At 38.7% G+C, this 13,208-nt stretch overlaps 1 protein-coding gene across 3 annotated transcripts in view; it reads right to left on the bottom strand.

The window, feature by feature from the left end:
• rorca (RAR-related orphan receptor C a) overlaps positions 1-13,208 on the bottom strand; it is a 99,035-nt gene that overhangs the window by 18,915 nt on the left and 66,912 nt on the right. Inside the window, exon 1 of one of the 3 annotated variants that reach the window (XM_062039057.1) lies at positions 1,375-1,778. The exons of the other annotated variants lie outside the window; for them this stretch is intronic. Coding sequence (XP_061895041.1) covers positions 1,375-1,381 — 7 coding nt within the window. The 5' untranslated portion in view covers positions 1,382-1,778. Of the gene's footprint in view, positions 1-1,374; positions 1,779-13,208 lie in introns of those variants that run through there. 3 annotated transcript variants of the gene reach the window in all.

Raw genomic sequence — 13,208 nt, 5'->3', positions numbered from 1 at the left:
GTAAGACTCAAACTGTGTCCTAGTACATTTGTCACCCGACATGTTATTGTTTGTGGTTCGCACGACTAATATGTTTGCTTCTTTTACACACTTTTTTTTAAATGTTGAAAACATTTTGCGAGCGTGAGGTGCAAATGTAAATATTACTAGTCGTTAACTTATTTTCACACTTGCTCCATAGTTAGAGTTATTCAAAAATGGCGCCCAACAGTTAAAACAGGTTTTATGACCAGGGAATTGATTATTTATATTAATTAGAATGGGAAAAATGGTGTAAATCCAACCGTCCAGTGGGGCCCTGAGTGGCACTTGATGTCAGTAACCCAAGCAGACAGAGCAAACCAAGCTTAACCGAAGCCTGCTGTGCATCATGTTTATATGTGGGCTTGCTGTGCCCATATCCGGCTTTGTCACAGCGGTGCTTCACGCTTACATCATAACAGCTCAAGAGGCAGCTTCGCGCAGTTGCATCTGCACACAATGTATACTGTACACTTATATATGCGCAAAATAACTGACAAACTGAAACTCTATTAATGCACTTTTGTTTGCATGTTTTCTACATGGTTGGGTTAGTTTTGCGGATTCCGTTTAAAGTGCAGACAATGTTAAATATGAGCTTTTCCACGAAAGGCAAAGTAATCTCACTAAATGACAGAAGTAGGTCAAAAGAGCACCTCCTATAGTTTTCCCCCTCATCCCCACATACCACACCACTGTCCGCCACATTGCTGAAAACAGCAATACACATAAAGCAAGAAACCCAATATTAATATTAAAAAAATTGTTATGTGTAATAGTTTAGCAAACAACCACTTCTTTGCACACGTTTATAGTACATCATATGTTATAGTACTTATTGTTGGCTGTCAGCAAGGCGACCTTTAAATGTTAAGAAAATATTGCTGTGCTTAAGAAAATCGTAAAAAAAACAACCAAACGTTTTTTCTTCAACACAAAGTGTTTTTTTGCAAGGTTTGAATCAGCCTGCTCGCTCCCTCCCTCCTTTTCCTTGCTCTTACATAACTGCAGCCAGTCAGCCGAAGGGCACCATTGCGCACTTCTTCTCACAAGTTAAATAAAACCCACATTGATAATGCACAACATAAAACATTTTACTGTTAGAGAGTTTATACAAATAGGTGGAAATATTTAACATATATATATTTTTTTTCTTCTCCAAATAGCATATTTGCAACTTTGGGTTTATTCAGACGGCATTTTTTAACTAAGTATAAACATTTATCATTTCCTGTATTCAACCAAATGATGCATTCAAATGCTCACCTAAAAATGCGAACTTTGTACTTTGTACGCGACTGTCAACTTTTGTTATAATGGCGGAATAAGAAAAAGCACAAAAGTAAGACTCACCTCTCATGTCGGCGGTTAAGTCTAGCGTATACTTCTTGTCTTCATACAGTTCCGCGCGGAAACAAAGTAAAATCGAGCAAGAAGCGAAGGCGTGCGTGCTTTCTCCGAGCTGTCAAAACAGCAACTCCTCATATGGCTTGTCGAGCTCCTCTTCCCGCGTTTAAGACGGGGTGGGGGGCGGGAAAAATGGCGACACGGCACCGATGTTAAACTAGTTTCTGTCGGATTGTAGCGGTCTTCAAGGCGTTGTTGTGGACTGCAGTGGCGGGACGAGAAGCAGTGTACCACGCGTGGCGTCAGCTCCTTTCAACTCCGCTGCTCTCGCTAACCTACTTTCCTGCGCGCGGACTACACATGATCTCACCCAGGGGTCCGCCCGCCGCGTGGCGCGCGCTCAAGGGGGCTGTCACGCATGCGTGAGAAAGTGTGGCAGTGTGTCAGTGCGCGACGACGGCCGCGCGGCGTGGGAACTATTACACGATGCGAGCGTATCTAGATAGACAAATAGATAATCAATCCATCCATCGAGTACTGCATGTAGACATGACTGTCCAATGCAAAACGGCGTGTTTTTTGCATCTTAAAGGCCTACTGAAATGAGATTTTCTTATTTAAACGGAGCAGATCCATTCTATGTGTTATACTTGATAATTTCGCGATATTGCCATATTTTTGCTGAAAGGGTTTAGTAGAGAACATCGACGATAAAGTTCGCAACTTTTGGTCGCTGATAAAAAAGCCTTGCCTGTACCGGAAGTAGCGTGACGTCACAGGTTGAAGAGCTCCTCACATCTGCACATTTTTTACACCAGCAGCGAGAGCGATTCGGACCGAGAAAGCGACGATTACCCCATTAATTTGAGCAAGGATGAAAGATTCGTGGATGAGGAAAGTGAGAGTGAAGGATTAGAGTGCAGTGCAGGACGCCAGGGTGTATCTTTTTTCGCTCTGACCGTAACTTAGGTACAAGGGCTCATTGGATTCCACACTTTCTCCTGTTTCTATTGTGGATCACGGATTTATATTTTAAACCACCTCGGATACTATATCCTCTTGAATATGAGAGTCGAGAATGCGAAATGGACATTCACAGTGACTTTTATCTCCACGACAATACATCGGTTAAGCACTTTAGCTTCGGAGCCAACGTGATAGCATCGTGCTTAACTGCGGATAGAAACAGAAGAAATAAGCCCCTGACTGGAAGGATAGACAGAAGATCAACAATACTATTTTTACTTCTATCAGGAGACACCAAACCAAACGCTGGACCTGTAACTACACGGTTAATGCTGTCCAGCCTGGCGAAGCCTAGCAATGCCGTTGCTAACGACGCCATTGAAGCTAACTTAGCTACGGGACCTCGACAGAGCTATGCCAAAAACATTAGCTCTCCACCTACGCCAGCCCTCATCTGCTCATCACAACCCGTGCTCACCTGCGCTCCAGCGATCGACGGCGCGACGAAGGACTTCACCCGATCATCGATGCGGTCGGCGGCTAGCATCGGATAGCGCGTCTGCTATCCAACTCAAAGTCCTCCTGGTTGTGTTGCTGTAGCCAGCCGCTAATACACCGATCCCACCTACAGCTTTCTTCTTTGCTGTCTTCATTGTCCATTAAACAAATTGCAAAAGATTCACCAACACAGATGTCCAGAATACTGTGGAATTATGTGGTGAAAACAGACGACTTAAGCTGGCCACCGTGCTATTCCAAAATGTCTGCTTCAACTCGTGACGTCACGCGCAAACGTCATCATACCGAGAAGTTTTGAGCCGGATATTTCCCGGGAATTTTAAAATTGCACTTTATAAGTTAACCCGGCCGTATTGGCATGTTTTGCAATGTTAAGATTTCATCATTGACATAAAAACTATCAGACTGCGTGGTCGGTAGTAGTGGGTTTCAGTAGGCCTTTAATAATAATTTAGGAATTAAATAATGCATCCATCCATCCATTTTCTACCGCTTGTCCCTTTTGGGGTCGGGGGGGGGGGGGGGGGGGGTGTCCACTGGAGCCTATCTCAGCTGCATTCGGGCGGAAGGCGGGGTACACCCTGGACAAGTCGCCACCTCATCGCAGGGCCAACACAGATAGGCAGACAACATTCACACACTAGGAAATAGGGATGTGGGAAAAAATTTATTCGATTTCAAATCGCGATTCTCACGTTGTACGATTCAGTATCGATTCTCATTTTTCAAAAATCGATTTAAAAAAAAAAAAATTGTATTAATCAATCCAACAAAATAATACAAAGCAATGCCATAACAATGCAACCCAATTCCAAAACCAAACCTGACCCAGCAACACTCAGAACAGCAATAAACAGAGCAATTGAGGAGACACAAACACGACACAGAACCATCCAAAAGTAGGGAAACAAAAATGAATATTATCAACAACAGTATCAATATTAGTAACAATTTCAACATAGCAGTGATTAAAAATCCCTCATTGACATTATCATTAGACATTTATAAAAAGAAACCAATGGTCTCGCCCCAGCTTACATTAAAGATCTCCTGGACCAACCCACCAGCTCCAGGCTTGGTCGTTGCCTTAGATCGGACAACCAGATGAACCTGAAGGTCCCACGGTCAAACCTGGTGACGAAGGGAGACCGTGCTTTCTCAGTGATGGCACCTAGGCTATGGAATAAACTCCCCCTGAATATTAAGACCGCCACCACTCTGGACTCTTTTAGAGCACAGCTTAAAACTCACCTTTTTACCGCAGATGACTTTTGATTTATGCGTTCATTGTGAGTCTTAAATGTTTAGTTTAGATTTATTTGTGTGTCTCAGTCTCTGTTTTTTTTGTTTTTGTTTTTTTGTTTCTCCACTGGGGCTGCGCCCCGGGCTGATGTAACAGTTGGTTTGGGGGCGCATAATAAATGAAAATAACATAACATAACAACAAAAAAGAAAGAACAATAGTGTCACCGTGGCTTACACTTGCATCACATCTCATAAGCTTGACAACACACTGTGTCCAATATTTTCACAAAGATAAAATAACTCATATTTTTGGTTCATTTAATAGTTAAAACAAATTTACATTATTGCAATCAGTTGATAAAACATTGTCCTTTACAATTATAAAAGCTTTTTACAAAAATCTACTACTCTGCTTGCATGTCAGCAGACTGGGGTAGATCCTGCTGAAATCCTATGTATTGAATGAATAGAGAATTGTTTTGAATCGGAAAAATATCGTTTTTGAATCGAGCATCGCTTTATAATCGAATAGTGACCCCAAGAATCGATATTGAATCGAATCGTGGGACACCCAAAGATTCGCAGCCCTACTAGGAAAGCAATTTATCACAATTCTCATCAATCAATTAAATTGTGAAATATAATCTGAAATGGTGATATTAAATGTATTTGTATTATTTATTTTGTGGCTGATTTATTTATTTCATTAGCTTTTATATCCAAATCACTATAAATCCATTAAAGGAAAATGTGTGAATTAATCACAAAATTAATTTACTTGAGAAATATACATTTATTTCATGCCTGATTTCATTACCACGTCCATTTTTAGAAAATCAAAAAATTACATTCATCCGAAATATTTATATACATATACGTACATTGTTTATTTACCTTTTTAATCTATATATTTTGGAATGACATGTTATTCACTAAAACCAAAGCACTCTAAAACTCGGTTTATTTCGAGGTGACGCAACAATGAAGGAGCTCGATTATATCACCGGATTAGCAGACTCTAATCTCGGTTGGGGGATTATGTGAGGCAACAGGCAACAGTTAAGTTAAATTAAAGTTAAAGTACCAATGATTGTCACACACACACTAGGTGTGACGAGTGCTGTGTTGTTTTGAGAACTTTGCCTTGTGAAAATAAATACTTTCTGTATCATCATGCTCAGATTGTGTGATGTAACATTTTGGTAGTTTGAAGTCAATGCATCCCCAGACCTCTGCAGTTGCACCAAAGAATGTGCTCTAATAATAGGCCATAATAGAATCCTTATTAATAATAACAACGCATAATTATTTGGCCAGGTTGGGTACGATGACATTCATGTCATTTGGGTACAGTTATAAAATGAGGAAAGAGATTACCATGTCCTGCATCCCTGCATAACGCATAATCTGAAAGGACGCAGTCAACTCCTTTTTGCGTCCCTGTGACGCCCCTCATCATCCCTGTGACAAACGATACGTTGGGTTTAAAATCACAGTAAATAGTAGGGAAGCAATCATTCGTTGACGTACATAGTCGACAACAATCATTTATATTTGTTGCTGACAAATTCGTTTGTCGATGATAAGCGAAGAGTAACTAACCACTGACTGTTGCGGAAGAGTGAAAGCACTGCGAGTAAAAACTAAACACGTCAAATGCACGAATATCTTGCTCAAATTGCAGAGTGGACCTTGCTTTTCATGCCAGTACATCTGTTTTGCGGAAGCATTTTAAAGCAATCTCGGACATCAAGGATACGGTCTTTCGACAGTCGACACTCCTCGGTAAGATAGTTAGCTACCTAGCTAGATACCCAACAACAGAGAGATGAAGCTATTCGAAAAATACCTTATTTTCCGGACCATAGGGTGCACCGGATTATAAGGCGCACTGCCAATGAATGGTCTATTTTTGATCTTTTTTCATACATCAGGCACACCGGATTATAGGGCGCATTAAAGGAGTCATAATATTAGTATTTTTTTCTAAATGGAAAACACCTCCTTGTGGTCTACATAACATGTAATGGTGGTTCTTTGGTCAAAATGTTGCATAAATGATGTTTTACAGATCATCTTGAAGCCGCTTTCTGACAGTCACGTCCGGATGCGCTGTTTTGTGGGCGGTCTTATTTACGTGGCTCACCTTTGGCAGTGTCTTCTCCCCGTCATCTTTGTTGTAGCGGTGTAGCGTGCAAGGACGGGAGTGGAAGAAGTGTCAAAAGATGGAGCTAACTGTTTTAGAAACATTCAGACTTTACTTCAATCAATAACGGAGCAGCATCTCCTCATCCGGAAACAACAACACCGGAAATGTGTCCCCTGAAAAACCATCCGACCGGAACTCTCTAATAACTAAAGTTAATTTGGGTGAATAATGTAAACTCACTTCACCGGTATGTTTTAGCGCTTTCATGGCGAGTTTACTCACAGATATAAGTAAGAAATTTACAGTATTTTATACTAGAAATGGCAACAGCGGAGGATGAATGTCCCGTAATAAGAAGATTACAAAGGCGGAAGCGCGCAATTTTTCAGGATTTATGCAGATCCCAAATACAGATCAGCAGGTACAAGAAGGTAAGAAAAGTTGCTTTTGCATAATATTGCGAAACAAAATGCCAGATAATATGTCTTACCTTATACACACACCATAATAATACTCATATGTGAAAGCTCAACAAGCGGTGCGGCTTCATAGCGTACCAAAGTCGTACTAAAATAATGATATGATTTTTGAGCGCCGTGTGTAATGTTCTATATTTTCAATGGAACGTATAAAATGTTGGTGTTGTTTACTTGAGTAATATTGCCATCATAGTGCAGTCTGCACGTACCTCTTATGTTTGACTGCCATCTACTGGTCGCACTTGTCATTACACCATGTACCAAAAAAAATTGCTTCGAGGTCGGTAAGCACAACCAGAATTATTCCGTACATTAGGCGCACCGGGTTATAAGGCGCACTGTCAAGTTTTGAGAAGAAAAAAAAAGATTTTAAGTGTGCCTTATAGTCCGGAAAATATGGTAGCTCTAACTATAATTTTAGCTGTCAGTTCGGTCACGTTAAAAGAAGATTGGCACATTTGAAGTTGAATCAATACCTCAATAACAACAGGTCTTTAAGAGACAACATTAATATATTATATTGCATACCTGTCAATATACCATCCATATACAGTACCTGTGTGCAACTTTCTAAACACCACATCATCACAAAGTATATTTACATGTTAAGAAAGCTAGATGTTGTTGTTGCTACTTTGACTGTTCTTTGTTTACATTTAAAAACATTGTTTTTAATCAGCATTTTGTTTTATTTTAGATATATAAATTAATATGTACGTTAATTACCATATCATACTACCTTCAAAAGGAGTTTAATGCTGCAATCTAAGAAAAAGAAGATAAGATACAGAAACATTTTTCTTTAATCGGGGATCCATTGACTTTCCCAAGGACCCACTCAAATCACTACCTGTGTGTCCCGGAGGCTCACTACATTGAAAACCTATCAACATCACTGGATTATGGTAAGTAGGTTAGTGGAGCAACACTGAGCTTTGACGCCTCTCTCTCCCTTCCAGGACGCTCATGCGCACTGAGCCTGTTTTATAGTCGCTGCCTTTTCACAAGTTGTATGCTGCTACCGAAATAAAACGCGTTTCTCTATGCTCTTAAGCACGTAGGTTCCGTTATTGTGCATGGGTGTTTACTTTCTATACAGTGTGTGTCGTCTGTGGTTTGGTGCAAAGCAAGTGAGACGTTCCGCTTTCTTGTTCAGATGCACAATGATGGGAAATGGGTCTGTTTGCTTTATTCTATTCTCCCTCCCGTGGTAAACTTCCACTTCCTCCTCTCCAACTCCCATGCAGATCCTTCCTGATCCTCATCTGCCATGTCGCTGGGATTATATTATGTCGCCACAAAGCAGCCACACTTCCATCCGGTGTTCGCCTGCCATATCGCCGACCTCCTGACCCTCAATCTTACGTAACCATGGCGATGCCTAAATTGGAACATGGCAAAAGGGCAGTGCATGTAAAGGGAGGAGTTGCCTTTAACCATGCAGATTAAGTCTCCATCCTTTTGCAGGATGTTCATGGTCACTTTTAAAACCTATTACATTATTGATCATACATCAATGGCGTTCAAAGTCTGGCTCTGAGGTAATTTGTGGCCCGCAAATCTCTTTTTGGTCTGGCATATTCTGAACTAGGGTTGTGCGGTATACTGGTACTCAAAGAGTACCGCAGTACTAATAAATTAAAACTAGTACTATACTGCCTCTGGAAAAAAAAAACCTGGACTTTTAACATCGTGACATTGCTGGTAATACGAGCAGAGCCGCATGTTAGACAAAGCACATGCACATAGTACTTACAAGCAGACACAGTGTGGAGACAGAAGATGGAGAATGGACACGTTTTGAGTTAAAAATTAACAATAACATTAACACTAATATAAACACTGAAGTGCTGCTCTGCAAGAGGCGATTTAAAACATGTTTAGCTTGCTAGCGGCTAATGTCCATCCGCAGTCGGCAGTGTTTTAGCTACTTCTAAAATCACCAATCCTCGCCTCCATGGTGACAAAAAAGTAAGTTTCTAACAAGTATCACCCCTGCAGGATGAGGAATAGCTAAACAGGCTCCATTACACAACGTAGGGAGATACAATAGCTAGCTGCTAACAGCAAGCTAGCTGTTAGCAGCAGCTGTAAACAAATGCCATAGGTGGATCTACACAAGCATCGACTGTTAACGATACCAATTCCAAGAGCCGTATGTAGTTCATACTTTAATAACATCAGTATTTTTTATCATCACAAAAACTTTTGTCATTTTTTATTGTTTATAAACTCAGGAAATCTGTCCCTGGACACAAAAAAACTTTAAGTATGACTAATGTATGACCCTGTAACTACTTGGGATTGGATCAATACCCAAATTAGTATATTATCCCCCAAAACTTATGTAAAGTATCCAAACAACGGAAGAATAAGTGCTTATTATATTTTAACAGAAATGTAGGTAAAACATGTTAATAGAGAAATTAAGCAGATATGAACAGTAAATGAACAAGTAGATTAATAATACATTTTCTACCGGTAGTCCCTCATAATTTTGACAAAATAATAGAATGTGAAATGACAACATATTTTTGCATATGTCAGCAGCCAAATTTGAAGCCTTTTTTTGCTTATTTACTACTAAAATATAAGTTTTCTAGAATGTTCACTGTGTTATTTAATGTCAAAAAATGTTTTTGATTAAGCTTATGTTTAATGTATTATAAGGTTTTCTGTTCAAATAAAGCCAATTATTAAATTTTTTGTGGTCGCCTTAATTTCGAAAAGTAACAAAAGTATCAAAATATATTGTGACGTGTCTCTGATTTTTAATGTCAGTGTGGTTGGAGTTGGGGGTTAAATCACCAAAATGATTCCCGGGCGCGGCGCCGCTGCTGCCCACTGCTCCCCAAGGGGATGGGACAAATGCAGAGGACAAATTTCACCACATCTAGTGTGTGTGTGACAATCATTGGTACTTTAATCTTAATCTTAAACAGTACAATCCAGATTATATGAAATCCGACCAAGGCCTCCTTCCTATGTGGATATAAATCAGATAATTGTACATTTACTTTTCTGTCTTGAGTCTTTGATGTTTTCTTTGGTCTACCAGTATGCTTGCCTTTTACAACCTTGCAATATTGTTTGAACTTGGTCCAGATTTTAGACACAGCTGACTGTGAACAATCAACATATTTTGCAACATTGTTTGATAATCCTGTACTTTGTTTCAATTGTGTCGTTGTGTCTTGTGTTGAAGTCACGATTCATGTCAAGCCACCTGGTGCAACAGCTCTACAAGGTGTGAACACTAACTGCATATCTGAAGCAGGGATTATCTTTGAAAATGAACATTTACAGGATGATTCCATAATATTTTATTAGAATTGACTGATTCCATAATTTTTTGACTCTAGTCTAAAAATTAAACGGTTCCCGACTACCACAATTCATTTTCTTGATTTATTTTAGTGTTTCTAAAAGCCAGAACGTTGCCATTTGACATGACTATAGTATTGTGTCATGTCTGTTATCTGCTATTTTTCCACAAAATTAAACAACTGAACAAACATCCTCCAAGTCTGGTAATTCCAAATTTTTGTCAGGGGTTGAATATCATGTATGCGTGTAATTTTTTTTTTGATGATACATAAATTAGTAGTAGTATTAATTAGGGCTTTCAGGCTTTCAAGTGATACTTTTTTAAAAATCAGATCAATCACACTCTTGAATTGTGATTAATCAAGATTAATCACAGGTTAATACTCGCTTACATAGTTAAAATGTGCTTAAAAAAATACCAATATTTGGACACCAATGCAATTGCATTGGTGTCCAAATATTGGTATTTTTGTAATTTGTAATTTGTAATATTGGTATTTAGTATTGTCAGAATGTCATCCAGGAGCGTTTTAAATGTTTTACTTACTGAAAGTCATTGATTTGATAAAAACTTGGTGACCTGATAGTAAGATTTAAGTGCACATTTTGAAAGTATTTGCAGTAATATAACAAACAAGGTACAGATAGTATACACACTCATAAACAACTTAACATTGTGCACCATGCATTTACTTTTCCTTAACCATTTGTTTAAACAAGCGTGTTTCCCTTTTTTACATGACGGTGCTGATCTCTTTTTTTGATACAATGCAACGACAGGTAGTTATGACTACTTACAGATGTCCAATGGTCTCAAATAAGCAAAATAGAATCAGCATCAGCCAGAAGTTGCAACATGTTGCTCTTGTTTTTGTAGTACATTTTGTTTATCCTTGTAGGAATTGTGCTCCTACAGTTTGTACGACGGATCAGCTGTGTGACATCTTCTTGCAGCACTTTGTCTTCACTAATGTCAGTTGGCCTACATGCGCTGGCTATCCATTTTGCAAAAGCATTATCTAACTATACTGTGGTACTTTTGTTAACAACATTGACGCTGGTAAACTTCGCCAGTATTGTTTGTCGTCCTCTGTCGATGTAGCAATCATCCTTATGTACGTATGTGCTTTAGATGCTATTTCAAATTTGTTGTGTGCAGACTATGAGAAAGTATTTTGCTAAAATACCAAAAAATTACCTTAGTTGTTTCAAAAGTTCGGTCGGAGTGTTTTCTCAAGCACCGCTCTTACACTCATCACTCATCTTCGCTTAGGCCGTGTACCGACTCTTGGGTTTACACACGATCATAACAGGTGTGGTTACGGTTAATTTATGATAACGAGATATATTTTTTTAATTAATCACTTGCGTTAACGTTGCCATCCCGAGTATTAATCTAAAGTAGGTACTGTAAAGACATAGAGCCCATGTTGCATGCACCGATGCAGCACCTTTCAGGTTGTGGCTGCAACCTGCCAGAAATCCTAAAGAAGGATTGGGTCAGATCAGGGACCCATTCCGTTCACATTGAAAAATAAACAAATGAAAAGTGTAATGTGAACGACTACAAAAAAATATAAAATTTAACAAAAAATCTGAATTAGACATAATCTGTAGCGTGAATGTAGCCTATTGTCGAACCAAATAATCAAGTCCTGGTCCATTGTCTTCTTTTTACTTTGAAAATTGGTCCGTTTATGTCGTCATGCGTTGTTTTGTATCTACTTCCTCGTTATCACTAAGCAACGTTCAGTTACACAGCATCAAAACATGCAACCATCACTAAACATCATGTTTGGTCTGACGTAGGGTTGTACGGTATACCGCTATTAGTATAGTACCGCGATATTAATGAATCATTTTCGGTACTATACCGCCTCTGAAAAGTACAGGTCACAACATCTTTTGTTTAAAAAAAAAAAGTGTATTATGTTTATAAACTCAGGAAATATGTCTCTGGACACATGAGGACTTTGAATATGACCAATGTATGATCCTGTAACTACTTGGTATCGGATTGACACCCAAATTCGTGGTATCATCCAAAACTAATATAAAGTATCAAACAGAAGAATAAGTGATTATTACATTTTAACAGAAGTGTAGATAGAACATGTTAAGAGAGAAAATAAGCAGATATTAACAGTAAATGAACAAGGAGATTAATAATTCATTTTCTACCACTTGTCCTTAATGATTTTGACAAAATAATACAATGGAAAATGACACAATATGTTACTGCATATGTCAGCAGACTAATTAGGAGCCTTTGTTTGCTTACTACTAAAAGACAAGTTGTCTAGTATGTTAACTATTTTATTTAAGGACAAACTTGCAATAAGAAACATATGTTTAATGTACCGTAAGATTTTTTGTTAAAATAAAGTCAATAATGCAATTTTTGTGGTCCCCTTTATGTAGAAAAGTACCGAAAAGTATCGAAATAATTTTGGTACCGGTACCAAAATATTGGTATTGGGACAACACTAGTCTGACGTAAACTTCAAAATGAAATAATGGCTTTACAAACTCGGATTATACAACAACAACTAGCAAAATGCACCCATTTATTTATTTTCTTAACTTGTTAGCCCTAGGAAGACATTTTATTACTAATATTATTGTCACTGTAGTTGAGACTTAACGAAATTAGTGCAGCAACAATGTGAAAAATCATGCTTTCCTCACAAGTCAAAGGGCACAAGTAAATGACTAGTTTTGATTTCCATTTGGGTTGACAACTGCTTATGTTGATGTCAGTCAGCCAGTCTGACAAACAGGTTCCACTGTACATACTATTTGCATTGTCACCTTGTCACCTGTAACACTTTTTCTTTCATAATATTTAACTGTTCAGCATATCTACCCATTGTTTTTTGTATTTAAGTAAACAAAGGTGAATAATAAGTGGCCCACACATCTTCCCATTTTTTTGTATTTAGCCCTTAGTGGACTAAGTTTGGACTCCCTTGTCATGCATAATGTGTGCATGTGCACTTTGAATGTCACATGTTAATGAGCGAAACCAAAGCTAAAGGCCGCTATACCAAGAGGATTATTTTGGGATGCAGGGACCATAAGCCTCTCTTCTTACCCTCATCCCGCTAAAACCCTCTCTCTCTTCTCCTCTTTCAAATGCCCGCTAAGCTCCCTCA

Source organism: Entelurus aequoreus, linkage group LG27 (assembly GCF_033978785.1).
Source record: "Entelurus aequoreus isolate RoL-2023_Sb linkage group LG27, RoL_Eaeq_v1.1, whole genome shotgun sequence".
Lineage (NCBI taxonomy): Eukaryota > Metazoa > Chordata > Actinopteri > Syngnathiformes > Syngnathidae > Entelurus > Entelurus aequoreus.
Note: the sequence above shows the minus strand (reverse complement) of the source record. Positions and strands in the feature narration are given on the sequence as shown.